Genomic DNA, 13,819 nt, shown 5'->3' on the forward strand with positions numbered 1-13,819 from the left:
CCAAGGGTGTCTTTACGTTGTCTCTCAATATTCCTCACTGACTATATATATATATAAAAAAAAGAGAGAAATAAAAAAAAAGTTGGGGGGAGAAAAAAAAGAACGCTCTCTCTTTTGCTGAGAACCAAGTGATCTTGAGTAATCGTTGGTCCTCGTCGTTGTTGTCGACTTGTGCAGATGGAAAGAGGAGAAGATGAAACTGAGGTGATGGATTTGGGTGGAAGTGCCGACACAACGGCGACGACAACGGGCGCGAAAACTGACTTTTCTCTCTTTGCACAAAGTCCTGTATATATATATATATATATATATATGTTATATGTACCTTTACTTTAACCCGGCGGCAATACTTCTTTTTACAAAAATTCTTTTCTTTCTTTTACAAGAAAACAACTCAAATGAACTGCCACCCATTCTTTGACAAAAGAATATACACTATGAATGTATGTATTTCGTATTATTACGTCCCTTATATACTTTAAGCATATTGTTTTTCTCTAAAGAGCCGGAAATATTTTTAATCAGCATTAAGAGGATAAAAACATTTTTTTCCCCTAACAAAAAAAAAACTCGTCTTTTTAAAAACATTTTTTCAAAAAAAAAATATTCATTTAGAAAAATGATTGAAGAGAAGAGAAAATTGGTATATATATATATATATATAAATATATTGATGGTGTATATATGTGTTATGGATGTGCACCCTTTTGGATATAAACTGCTTTTATTCGTTCCTATCAATATATGCAAACTTTATAAATCGATAAAACATTCATGGACTATAGAGTGTGCCGGTGGTCTGTACGAGGACATAAGACCGCCTGTGGATAGTAAACTTCCAATATGATATATATATTCTGTTCCTTGTGGACACACCAGTTTAAGATTAGTAACAGGGGCTACTCGTGTATACTTTATTTTCTTTATTTCCGTCTCTCAGAAAGAAAAATTGCATTGTTTAAAAATAACTCTCATTTAAAAAAAAAAAACACAAAAATAATATCCCTATATACATTTATCATTAAAATCTTTTATAGGTATATCATTTAAATTTGAAATTTGAACTTTTTTTTCGATTACCTCGACGAACATTTCGTTAATCAGAATGAAAAAAGGAAAAAAGTATTTTAAATATTGAATTAAAAAAAAAAAAATTCAAAATTGTTAAATTTAAAACATTTACTACCTTGGTAACGGTTGCTATGGTATCGGTTGCTATAGTAACGGTTGGTATAGTAACGGTTGCTATGGAAACAGTTGGTATAGTAACGGTTGCTGTGGAAGCAGTTGCTATGGTAACGGTTGCTATGGTGACGGTTGCCATGGAAACTGTTGCTATGGAAACTGTTGCTATGGTAACGGTTACTATGCTAACGGTTGCTATGGTAACGGTTGCTATGGAAACAGTTGCTATGTTGACGGTTGCCATGGTAACGGTTACTATGGTAATGGTTGCTATAGTAACGGTTGCTATGGAAACAGTTGCTATGGTGACGGTTGCCATGGAAATTGTTGATACGGATACGGTTACTATGGTAACGGTTGGTATAGTAACGGTTGCTATGGAAACAGTTGCTATGGTGACGGTTGCCATGGAAACTGTTGCTATGAATACAGTTACTATGGTAACGGTTATCATAGAAAAGAAAATAATACAGTTGACCCTCGATAACTATTTAAATATATACAATATTGACTCGTAATTAATTAAAAATCGATTACAAAAAAATTATATTAAATTAATTTTTTTACTATTTATAATCATTGCCATAATATACAAAGGCGAGTGTATATTCATTTCATAACTAATGAAAAATGAACTCTTATCGAGGGTAAACTGTAAGGATTTTTTTCAAAATTTTACTAGGGGTTTTTTCCAACTCTCTTATCGGTGCCAACAAAGTATACAAATTTTTTTTTTTGTTATAAATCCCTAAATGTATAACCCTCTTAGGTAAGGAGAATCTTATCGAGAGTTTAATGTAGACAAAACAGTATGTGGTATACACGAAAAAAAAATTTTTTTTTTTTTTTTTTGATAAACTCTATAAATTTCATAAATAGCATCATATAGGATTAGTAAAATTGAAACTAAATCCCCTTTTTGAATCATCACATATCTATACACTGTAATAATAATAATAACGAAAGTAAGCCTCGATTTAATCGATCGAGGTTACATAAATTATAGGCTTTATTACCAAACAATTATGCGATATCTTTAGTTTGTTGGGGAAAAAAAAAAAAAACTAGCAGTGTGAAAGTATCCGATATTTAATGTCCAACTATACTCATACGTGGAAATACGTAAAAATACGTACTCATATTTGTAAATATATATATATACACCAACACTATTAAGATTGATCGCGAGCTTTCTGGGAAAAGTTGTAAATTCACAGAGGCTGATTATAATATATATATATTTATAAACCCCGGTAAAACGTCCATTTGTCGTTATCTATTAAAAGATGACTCTATGTTTTGTATCATATAAGTGCATTAGTGTTTTTTCTAAAATCCATTTTTTTTTAATATTATTAAAAAAAAAACTTTTGATTTGGAGGAAGCAATTCATATCGAAGTAATATTTTAATTTTGTTAAAAGTGTGACAAAAAAAAATTTAATTAGCATATATTAAATTGATATGATTTTAATTTACTTACGATAAGGTGCGTTGTGATCATCAAGCTCAATGGCTCTGACCTCGCGATCGATTACGGTAATATTGCCGCTGCTGCAAGTCGAGTAGAGACTCACGGAGCGCACCATTGCCGGAACCGCCCCGCGCATCACCACCTGAAATTATCAATTTTTTGTTTTTTAATAAAATAAAAATTTTTCAAATTCTCTTTTTTTTTAATACAATTTTTCTACAATATTAGAATTATTTTAAGTATTTAGAATCAAAGAAAGTGCTTTAAAACAAAGAAAAATAAATTTCTCTAAATCAACAAAAACTTTTTTCTTTATGTATACTCAATACACCCAGAGAAATAATATATTTGTCTCACAGTCTAATAAATATTTATTTGATTCAAATCAATTTTTAATTGATTTAAATAAATTTTTATTTAATTGAAATAAAGTTTTTAATTTGATTAAAATAAATTTTTATTTGTTTCAAATAAATTTTTATTTAATTTAAATAAAAACGTTTTTTGTAAGAAAGAAAAAAAAAGTTAAATAATTTCGATGCGCGGCTATTTATCAAAAAAAAAAAAGTTTAATTTTCCCTAAGGTTCAATGACCGTCGACAACGACGTCGTTACGAATAATATACCAAAGGAACACACGTAACCTCATGGGTTTATCCTGATCGACTTTTACGATCGATTCGCATATCACGCGACATCGCGGAACATTTGCAACGATACTTTTTGTAAGTCATCGCGTCTCTATTATTCTTCTATTGAAAGCAAATTTACGAAACCATTAACTTTTATTTTTATTACTTTATTTTTGCAAATATATATTTAATCTTATATATGTATATTGTATAGTCAATCAATAAATATAAAATAATCATTATTACAATTTTTTTTTTTAATTTTTACAATCAAAATTGTCATTACAAGCAATTTTTAACTAAAAGAAAAAAAAATTTTTTTTAAACAAATGTAGAGAAAAATATAAAGGAATTTAAAAATTGTAAATAAGGATATTGAATTTCATGTTATTATAAAGGCAAAAATATATATATATATTTTTTTGCGAAGAGGAAATGCGCAAATTAAAAGGGATATACAGGGTGTTCCAAAAGTATGGAAACTTGCAAATATCTCGAAAAGTACGAATTTTCGTAAAAAATGTTCAATACAAAAGTTGTTCCAAATAAAAAGATCTACATTGTTGAAACCAAAAAATTGGGCCCCTGGCCCAATGTTGGGCCCTACAATGAAAAAAGTAGTTTTCTTAAATGAGACCACCAATTTTGAATATCAAATTCGTAATCGTAAAAATATTGGGCCCAATCCAAGATATCGGGCCCAACATTTTTCGACAAACAAAAAAAAATTTTTTAAATCGTATATTTGGGGGTTTTTGGGGTCACAGGATTACAAAATTCAAAGCTACTTTTCAAATTGGGCACAGAGCCCAATGTAATTCCGCGGCCCAATGTAAGGCCCACAGTAAAAAAATTAGTTGTCTAAAATAAAACCCACTAATTTTTAGTATCCATTTCGTAATCGTCATGAAATTCTGGATTTAGTTTTGTAGTACAAATGGCAAAAATATTGGGCCCAATGTCTAGGATTGGGCTCAAAATTTGTTGACATAATCATAATCGTTGTCATAATAATCATAATTCTAGTCTCAAACTTGTGGTACAAATTACAAAAATATTGGATCCAATCCCAGACCTTGAGCCCAACATTCAACATTTTTCTACAAATCAATTTATTTCTTTGTCAACAAATTTTGGGCCCAATCCTAGACATTGGGCCCAATATTTTTGGCATTTGTACTACAAAACTAAATCCAGAATTTCATGACGATTACGAAATGGATACTAAAAATTAGTGGGTTTTATTTTAGACAACTAATTTTTCTACTGTGGGCCTTACATTGGGCCGCGGAATCCTACATTGGGCTCTGTGCTCAATTTGAAAAGTAGCTTTGAATTTTGTAATCCTGTGACCCCAAAAACCCCCAAAGATACGATTTTTTAAATTTATTTCTTTGTCGAAAAATGTTGGGCCCGATATCTTGGATTGGGCCCAATATTTTGGGCACTTATACCACATGTCTGAACGCAGAATTTCATGGGGATTACGAATTTGATATTCAAAATTGGTGGTCTCATTTAAGAAAACTACTTTTTTCATTGTAGGGCCTAACATTGGGCCAGGGGCCCAATTTTTTGGTTTCAACAATGTAGATCTTTTTGTTTGGAACAACTTTTGTATTGAACATTTTTTACGAAAATTCGTACTTTTCGAGATATTTGCAAGTTTCCATACTTTTGGAACACCCTGTATAAATAAATAATGTTATATAAGCGTAGGTGTGGAAACCGCAATCATTAATCTATATGGCATCAGGTAAGAACTCCGCCAAATGTAATCGAGTAAGTTTAGTGATTCTTGGCAAAGGGTTAATGCTAGCGCACGCGAACTTTGATGGGTCGACTCTTGGGAAGATTATCAGAATCAACGATCTGACCCAGTCAATCTCGAAAAAGCACCTCTCGAGAAATATATTGCATGTGTAAAAATAACCACACTGCGAATAAAATTTACAGACCCATTGTAAATTACTTTTTACATTAAACCATACATATATACATAAATATAATTTATTTATTCATGAAATTCTAATGAATATCGTGTTTTGTGTGTTTCAACGAAATAAGGGCACGTGACACATTAAAAAAATATATACATGACGTTTTACGAACTAATTAAATAAAATTAAAACAAGATATCATATGAGATACCTAAAAAATAATTTTATTTTTAGTTATAAATTTTTATAATGGAAAAAAAATTTATTTTTAAAGAATCATTTTTTGAATTATAGCTGTACATTTATATTGAAAGCAAAATTATTTATTTTTATCATCAGTATGAATAAAATATTATTTTTAAAGTTGCAATTTATTTCTCGAACCAATAATAACTTGCGTCACATGTTCTTATTAACGATTTTTTTTTGAATTTAAGAATCAGAAACTCACTTACCATCAGGAGGCACAAAATCTTCGCTAAGACGGTAAGCTGTGGTAACCTGTAACAGAAAGCAAATTTTTATTATTTTCTACCGTGTCAAGGATGAAAAACAAAATTTTAAATATGAAATTAAAAAAAAATATAATTATATAATTATAATTTGAAATGTTTCGATTTTTAATAATAACAATAATAACAGTAAACATAGTTATTAATTTTATTATTATTATATATTATTATTATAATAGTTATAATACGTTAAAAATAAATTTTTTTTAATTTGTTTTTGTAAATTCGTGAAAATAGAAATAAAATAATAATAATTATTATTATAATAATCATATTCCAAAATGCCGAAGCGTCGTCAGGCGTCGAAATCACCAGTCTGCAATCTCTTTTCTCTTCATTCAACAACGAAAATAAATGTGAGAAGGAAAAAAGAAAAATGAAAAAAAAGGTAAGAATAAGAGTTCAAAGATAGGTATCGAGATCTCGTGCACAGAGAAGATATCTGGTATCTTAGCCAGGTGAACCTGTCCGGCACGTGCCAAAGAGAAGTATATATATATATTAAAAGAGAAAGAATATAAGAAAGCAAAAGAAAAAAAAATTTATACCAAAAGATACAAAAATTGCTATAAAAAATTTATACATAAAAATTACCCTCAAGATAAATAATAATAATAATAATAATAATAATAATAATAATAATAAAAATAATAAAAATAATAATAATAGAAAAAGATTTGAGAACAATGCCAATTGTTCTTATTAACCAGCGAATTGTTTAAGACGTTGCCAGATCCAATTAAATATGAACACAGAGCTCCTTGGAAATCAAGATTACGGTGACATATTACGAATGGTAAATAATAATCCAGTTGCAAACAAGCTGTGTGTGCGGTTAGGTTAGCCACTGCGCGCGAGTGGAGATTGAAAATGTGTGTTACGAAATGTAAAATGCATCTTGTGTTACATATAAGCGAGAACCTAAACCACCAAGAAACAAACATTTATAATAAGGAACTTCATTTCATTTTTTTTTTTTATCTAAGGAGATCACTTTCTTTTTTTTTAACAAGCCTCGTTTTAAAGTAATTTATTTATTATATTATTTATATATTTTTATAACGATAAAAAAACAAAATTAATAACTCAGTTTTTATAGCACTAATAACCCGTGTAGAAATTTTGAAACCGGGGCCCGATCAGGACCTACTTAGGCCCCGGTCGGATTCCCTGTTTCAACCAGGTCAGGGCCAGTTTAGCGAATTTCTGCACAGGGAAACAAAAATAATTAACTGAATACTTCTCAGAAAAAAATATAATTAAAAAAAAAAAGAATTAACATTGTATTTTCGAGTGCAATTATATAAATATTCGCAATCGATAATGAGCGTTTATATTCATTTATGTATATATATAAAATAAACTATTAGTCAAAGTCGCAATTTAGGTCGAGTATCATATTATCGAAAGAATGTCAAGATTATATATGAGGAAAAAAAAGAAAATATAAACCTAAGATTTAAGTGGCAAAATTCTTTTGCGATGGTCAGTTCATGTTTTTGCTGAAAAACAATTTGCGCGACAAATGTACCTAACTCATTTATCATATGTACACTGCATGCGACATGCATCAAATCATATAATGCGCGCACCGAGCGCGTAACTCGACTCAGGTTTCGAGGTTTAATTGCACCAACGCCGCGACACTTGTACTCCAAGTGCAATGGCACTCAGCTTTTGCTAATCAGGAAACTGGATTTTTAAAAAAAAAAATTTTTTTTTTTTTAAAGGGCAATTAAAAATTTATTTCCAAAGAAATAATTTCCTATTCTCACAAAAATTAGTTGAAAATTATTTATTAATTTAATTTTTCCGTATAGAGGAAATATTTTTAAACTCTATTTTACAATATCTATTATTTTCTTATACAGTTTATTTCCCGAAACGAAAGTATTTTTCAAAGGCAGGTGAGATGGCTAAGTGGCTTCCCTACTGGATTTATGATAACAAGGACCGGGGTTCGATTCTTCACGCCTGCGAATTTTTCTAAATTTATATTTCGTATTTGAAAATAATTATAATCTTCAGTTTAAGAGAAAAATTGTTTAAAATTAACAATTTTAATTAATTAACAATTAATTACAAGTAGTAAGTAGTAAATACAATTAGTAATAATTAGTAACTAGTAAATACAATTAGTAACAATTACTAACTAGTAAATACAATTAGTTACAATTACTAACTAGTAAATACAATTAGTAACAATTACTAACTAGTAAATACAATTAGTTACAATTACTAACTAGTAAATACAATTAGTTACAATTACTAACTAGTGAATACAATTAGTTACAATTAGTTACAATTAGTATCTAGTAAATACAATTAGTTACAATTAGTTACAATTAGTTACAATTAGTATCCAGTAAATACAATTAGTTACAATTAGTTACAATTAGTTACAATTAGTATCTAGTAAATACAATTAGTTACAATTAGTTACAATTAGTTACAATTAGTATCTAGTAAATACAATTAGTTACAATTAGTTACAATTAGTTACAATTAGTTACAATTAGTATCTAGTAAATACAATTAGTATTTTAAAGTAATTTAAAAAATTCAGATATCAAATATCTGTAAAATCGAGATAAAAAAAATGAACGTAACAAAAATTTATCAATTCGAAGAATATTTCAATAAAGTTGACAATATCTTAAAAATTGTGCCACATATATGTGTGAAAATAACTTTCAAGATCTTAACGATCATTTATAATGTGTCGGTATTTATATATTTACCTCGCGCTCACATTTCCTACTTTGTGTGTTAGTAATATGTTGACGAGCTCATGTATATAAAACCAGTCGTGTTTCTCTTAATAATTTTCCTTCATTTCAAATAAAACACATATATACCATTTCCATTCAAATATGACTTGTTACGTTGACTACTTGTATAAGTAAATTTAAATTAATTAATTTACTTTTCAAAACAAAAAAAAAAAATCTACACTACATAAATTGTAAAGAAAAATAAAAACCGGAAATATCTTGTAAATCCACCCTCACAAATATATATCAACTATTTATTTGAATTTATTTTCAAATGTTATTTCCATCGACAGAAATATTGGATATTAAAACCACATGAATATATAAGTACATAAATTGCGAATATGTTGAAAATAATTTATCAACATGCTTAATTCATGCTTTGACATACGGCAACGTGTGATTTGAAAATAATTACCTTGCAGTTTGTAATTCGTGATTAAATAACAGTCACATAATTATGGAAGTAAAAAAAAAATTTTTTTTTTACATAAAAGGAATTTTATTGACAAATTTCTTTTCCGTACATTTAAATTCTATATTTCTTGTTTTAAAACGTCATAAATAAATTTTTTTATAAATCAAATAAAAATTATTTGGTTCAAATTAATATTTATTTAATAACGAAATTTTTTAATCAAATTTTGTTATCACTGCATAGTAATAATCTCGAAAAAAAATTAAAATGCATGCAATAGAAGAATGTTGATAATAAAAGAATTTGAAAATTATTTTTAAATCGGAAGTATATAAGAAAATAACAATTTCCTTATTTCATGAAATGAGGCTATATACGATATGAGTGACGTTGGTATTAAGCGTGCATTTGAAACGTCAGGAATTTCCGATCGTTATAATATAATAAAAATTCCAAAGATGTGAGAATAATTCTTTTTTTTGATTCTTTCAAGACTTACCAGATAATTATAGTCATAACTATGCGTATGACCGGCGTTTGTGCGTCATCCCAGTTCAACTTATAAGTCGTTCCAATTATCGCGAAAGAGAGAAGACAAATATCTAGCCGAGGATAATTAATTAAGCAAACTATTTCCAGCCGGCTCTAATTATGCGACTGTCGATCTTCTACTGTCCGAAAAAAAGACGAAAAAAAAAACGATGACTAAATTCACAACTACATTATCGCTTATAAAATTAAAAAAAAAAAAAAACTATATCAACTTCCTCGACTTTTTTCTAAATACAAACATTTTTTTTCAATTTACAAAAATAAAAATTTTAGATATATAAAAAAAAAATTGTCTTCTCCACTTGACAACTCGGTCACTTCGATAGCAGATTATAACGAAAAAAAAGAATCACGAATATCGGATAATATCGGCGTTTGTACAGTATTTATAGCTTCTCTCTCTTTTTTGGATAGTGACAACAAAAAAATATGGGACACTATGAAAAGAAGCTTAAAGAAGCTAATGAAACTTTTTTTTTTTTTTTCTAAACACACACAAAAAAAAATCTTTTTAGTGAAAAATGAATGAATGACAACAACACTTGGTCCAAAAAAAAAAAAAAAAATAACACTATAATCCCCTGGTCACCGCGCGAGATGAACCGGCACACATTGAATGTGCCTCCTCTCGGAAGATATTCCGGCCTAACACCCTTGGGCACGTGGGGACTCATCTAAAGGGGAATTTCAGTGGGGATTTGTGTCGCCGGTCGCGTGAAAAACTACCAACACTTGAATAGGTCCCGGCTCCATCATATGACAAAAAAAATGAACGCTTCAAACATATATATGACTCTCAAACTGACCGACCGCACACACATGACCTAGGATAAAGCGCAATATATATATATATATATATATATATGTATATATATCGACAGAAAATTCCGCGTTCTCGTCCCTTCGTCATCACCAATTCTATATATGCAAAGTGGGCACTCGAGTGAGAACCCCTCTCGAATCCACGAGACAGACACACGATTCAATTAAAAGAAACATCAGCTTCGAGTTTCAATTGGTAAAATAGTCTCTGATCAATGGGGGATTATCAATTCGAAATGGATACCAAAGAGAGTGAGAAAGAGAGAGAGAGAGAGAGAGAGAGAGAGAGAGAGAGAGAGAGAGAGAGAAAAGGGTGAAAAAACAATTTTTATGACGCTCTCATGTGTTGACGTTTAATAATACGAGAGCATTTTCGTTATTTAGAGAGGTGATGATTTATATGGAAATTGGGCAAGAAATATTTAGTTGTGGAAAAAAGGGGTTATAAATGAAAGTGTGAAATTGAATTTATTGGATTAATTTTTTTTTTTTTCATAACAATTGGTGCTAGGTTTGATGAATGTCAATTGTTTGTGTTATTTCAATTGGTAGTATCTTTAATTGTAACTACTTTCAATTGTTTCTGTAATTTCAATTATTTATAACTCCAACTATTATTAATTTCACTTATTAGAATCTTCAATTACTATTAGCTTCAATTGTTAGTTCCTTAAATTACTAGTACCATATGTTACTAGTACCTTCAATAACTAGTACCTTCAATAACTAGTACCTTCAATAACTAGTACCTTCAATAACTAGTACCTTCAATAACTAGTATCTTCAATAAATATTGTCTTCAATAACTAGTACCTTCAACAACTAGAACCTTCAACAACCAGCACCTTAAATTACTAGTACCTTCAATAACTATTATCTTCAATAACTAGTACCTTCAATAACTAGCACCTTCAATAACTAGTAGCTTCAATTATTAGTTCCTTATATTACTAGTACCTTTAATAACTAGTACCTTCAATAACTACTACCTTCAATAACTACTACCTTCAATAACTAGTACCTTCAATAACTAGTACCTTCAATAACTAGTACCTTCAATAACTAGTGCCTTCAATAACTAGTACCTTCAATAACTAGTACCTTCAATAACTAGCACTTTCAATAACTAGCACCTTCAATAAATAGAACCTTCAATAAATAGAACCTTCAATTATTAGTTCCTTATATTACTAGTACCTTTTATTACTAATTCATTTTATTACTAGTACCTTCAATAACTAGTACCTTCAATAACTAGTGCCTTCAATAACTAGTACCTTCAATAACTAGTACCTTCAATAACTAGCACCTTCAATAACTAGCACCTTCAATAAATAGAACCTTCAATAAATAGAACCTTCAATTATTAGTTCCTTATATTACTAGTACCTTTTATTACTAATTCATTTTATTACTAGTACCTTCAATAACTAGTACCTTCAATAACTAGTACCTTCAATAACTAGTACCTTCAATAACTAGTGCCTTCAATAACTAGTACCTTCAATAACTAGTACCTTCAATAACTAGTACCTTCAATAACTAGTACCTTCAATAACTAGTACCTTCAATAACTAGTACCTTCAATAACTAGTACCTTCAATAACTAGTACCTTCAATAACTAGTATCTTCAATAAATATTGTCTTCAATAACTAGTACCTTCAACAACTAGAACCTTCAACAACCAGCACCTTAAATTACTAGTACCTTCAATAACTATTATCTTCAATAACTAGTACCTTCAATAACTAGCACCTTCAATAACTAGTAGCTTCAATTATTAGTTCCTTATATTACTAGTACCTTTAATAACTAGTACCTTCAATAACTACTACCTTCAATAACTACTACCTTCAATAACTAGTACCTTCAATAACTAGTACCTTCAATAACTAGTACCTTCAATAACTAGTGCCTTCAATAACTAGTACCTTCAATAACTAGTACCTTCAATAACTAGCACCTTCAATAACTAGCACCTTCAATAAATAGAACCTTCAATTATTAGTTCCTTATATTACTAGTACCTTTTATTACTAATTCATTTTATTACTAGTACCTTCAATAACTAGTACCTTCAATAACTAGTACCTTCAATAACTAGTACCTTCAATAACTAGTACCTTCAATAACTAGTACCTTCAATAACTAGTACCTTCAATAACTAGTACCTTCAATAACTAGTGCCTTCAATAACTAGTACCTTCAATAACTAGTACCTTCAATAACTAGCACCTTCAATAACTAGCACCTTCAATAAATAGAACCTTCAATTATTAGTTCCTTATATTACTAGTACCTTTTATTACTAATTCATTTTATTACTAGTACCTTCAATAACTAGTACCTTCAATAACTAGTACCTTCAATAACTAGTACCTTCAATAACTAGTACCTTCAATAACTAGTACCTTCAATAACTAGTACCTTCAATAACTAGTACCTTCAATAACTAGTGCCTTCAATAACTAGTACCTTCAATAACTAGTACCTTCAATAACTAGCACCTTCAATAACTAGCACCTTCAATAAATAGAACCTTCAATTATTAGTTCCTTATATTACTAGTACCTTTTATTACTAATTCATTTTATTACTAGTACCTTCAATAACTAGTACCTTCAATAACTAGTACCTTCAATAACTAGTACCTTCAATAACTAGTACCTTCAATAACTAGTACCTTCAATAACTAGTACCTTCAATAACTAGTACCTTCAATAACTAGTACCTTCAATAACTAGTACCTTCAATAACTAGTACCTTATGTTACTAGTAACTTCAATAACTAGTAATTTCATTTTCTAGTACCTTCAATAACTAGTACCTTCAATAACTAGTACCTTATGTTACTAGTAACTTCAATAACTAGTAATTTCATTTTCTAGTACCTTTCTTTACTAGTAGAAAAAAATTGTATAATTCGAAAGTACCTTTGTGGAAATAAGAATTCTAGAGAAATTTTCACTTTTTTACTACATAAGAATCGTCTTCTTCTGCTTCAAAAAAAAAAAAAAGAATCGACAAACTGAGCTTGATTTACACACATGGATTTTATATAGAATGAAAACTGAAATCTTGTTTCAGACGCGGATTCAGTAGTTATTTAGTTACATAAGAGGTAACACGATTCGTTTCTATATATATTGTGGTGAACCATGAAATTTACTACCTTTTTTTCTTTTTGTAATAATGGAACGAGAGCGCACGAGCCTTGCAATTCTCAAAAAAAAAGAAAAAGTCACCTGGTCTTCCGGGTGGACAATAGAAACTGCCCTAAAATTTGGTTCAAATAAGCGTAACAAATCGCGACAAATCACTATATATAATATATAGAAATCTCAATGGGCGTGCACGCGGCTCCTTTTTCTCTCTCTCACACAAAAAAAATATATATATCTCTATATATATTATTCCACAAGAATAGAGAAAAAAATATGTTTGACATAATTGCAAAATTTGTTTCTTTTTCCTTTCTGCTAGTTTACCGAAATTTTCCCATTTACTGG

The 13,819-nt window shown here is 29.2% G+C and overlaps 1 protein-coding gene across 4 annotated transcripts in view; it reads right to left on the bottom strand.

The window, feature by feature from the left end:
* LOC127283028 (serum response factor homolog A-like) overlaps positions 1-13,819 on the bottom strand; it is a 139,028-nt gene that overhangs the window by 16,115 nt on the left and 109,094 nt on the right. For all 4 annotated transcript variants that reach the window (XM_051307674.1, XM_051307673.1, XM_051307675.1 and 1 more), the window contains 2 exons: positions 5,686-5,731; positions 2,668-2,800 (listed from right to left, as the gene is read on the bottom strand). In XM_051307674.1, coding sequence (XP_051163631.1) covers positions 2,668-2,800; positions 5,686-5,688 — 136 coding nt within the window. In that variant the 5' untranslated portion in view covers positions 5,689-5,731. The remainder of the gene's footprint in view (positions 1-2,667; positions 2,801-5,685; positions 5,732-13,819) is intronic.

This window comes from Leptopilina boulardi, unplaced genomic scaffold (assembly GCF_019393585.1).
Source record: "Leptopilina boulardi isolate dan_hultmark-lab unplaced genomic scaffold, ZJU_Lbou_2.1 LbouV2_305, whole genome shotgun sequence".
NCBI classification, from domain to species: Eukaryota; Metazoa; Arthropoda; class Insecta; order Hymenoptera; family Figitidae; genus Leptopilina; species Leptopilina boulardi.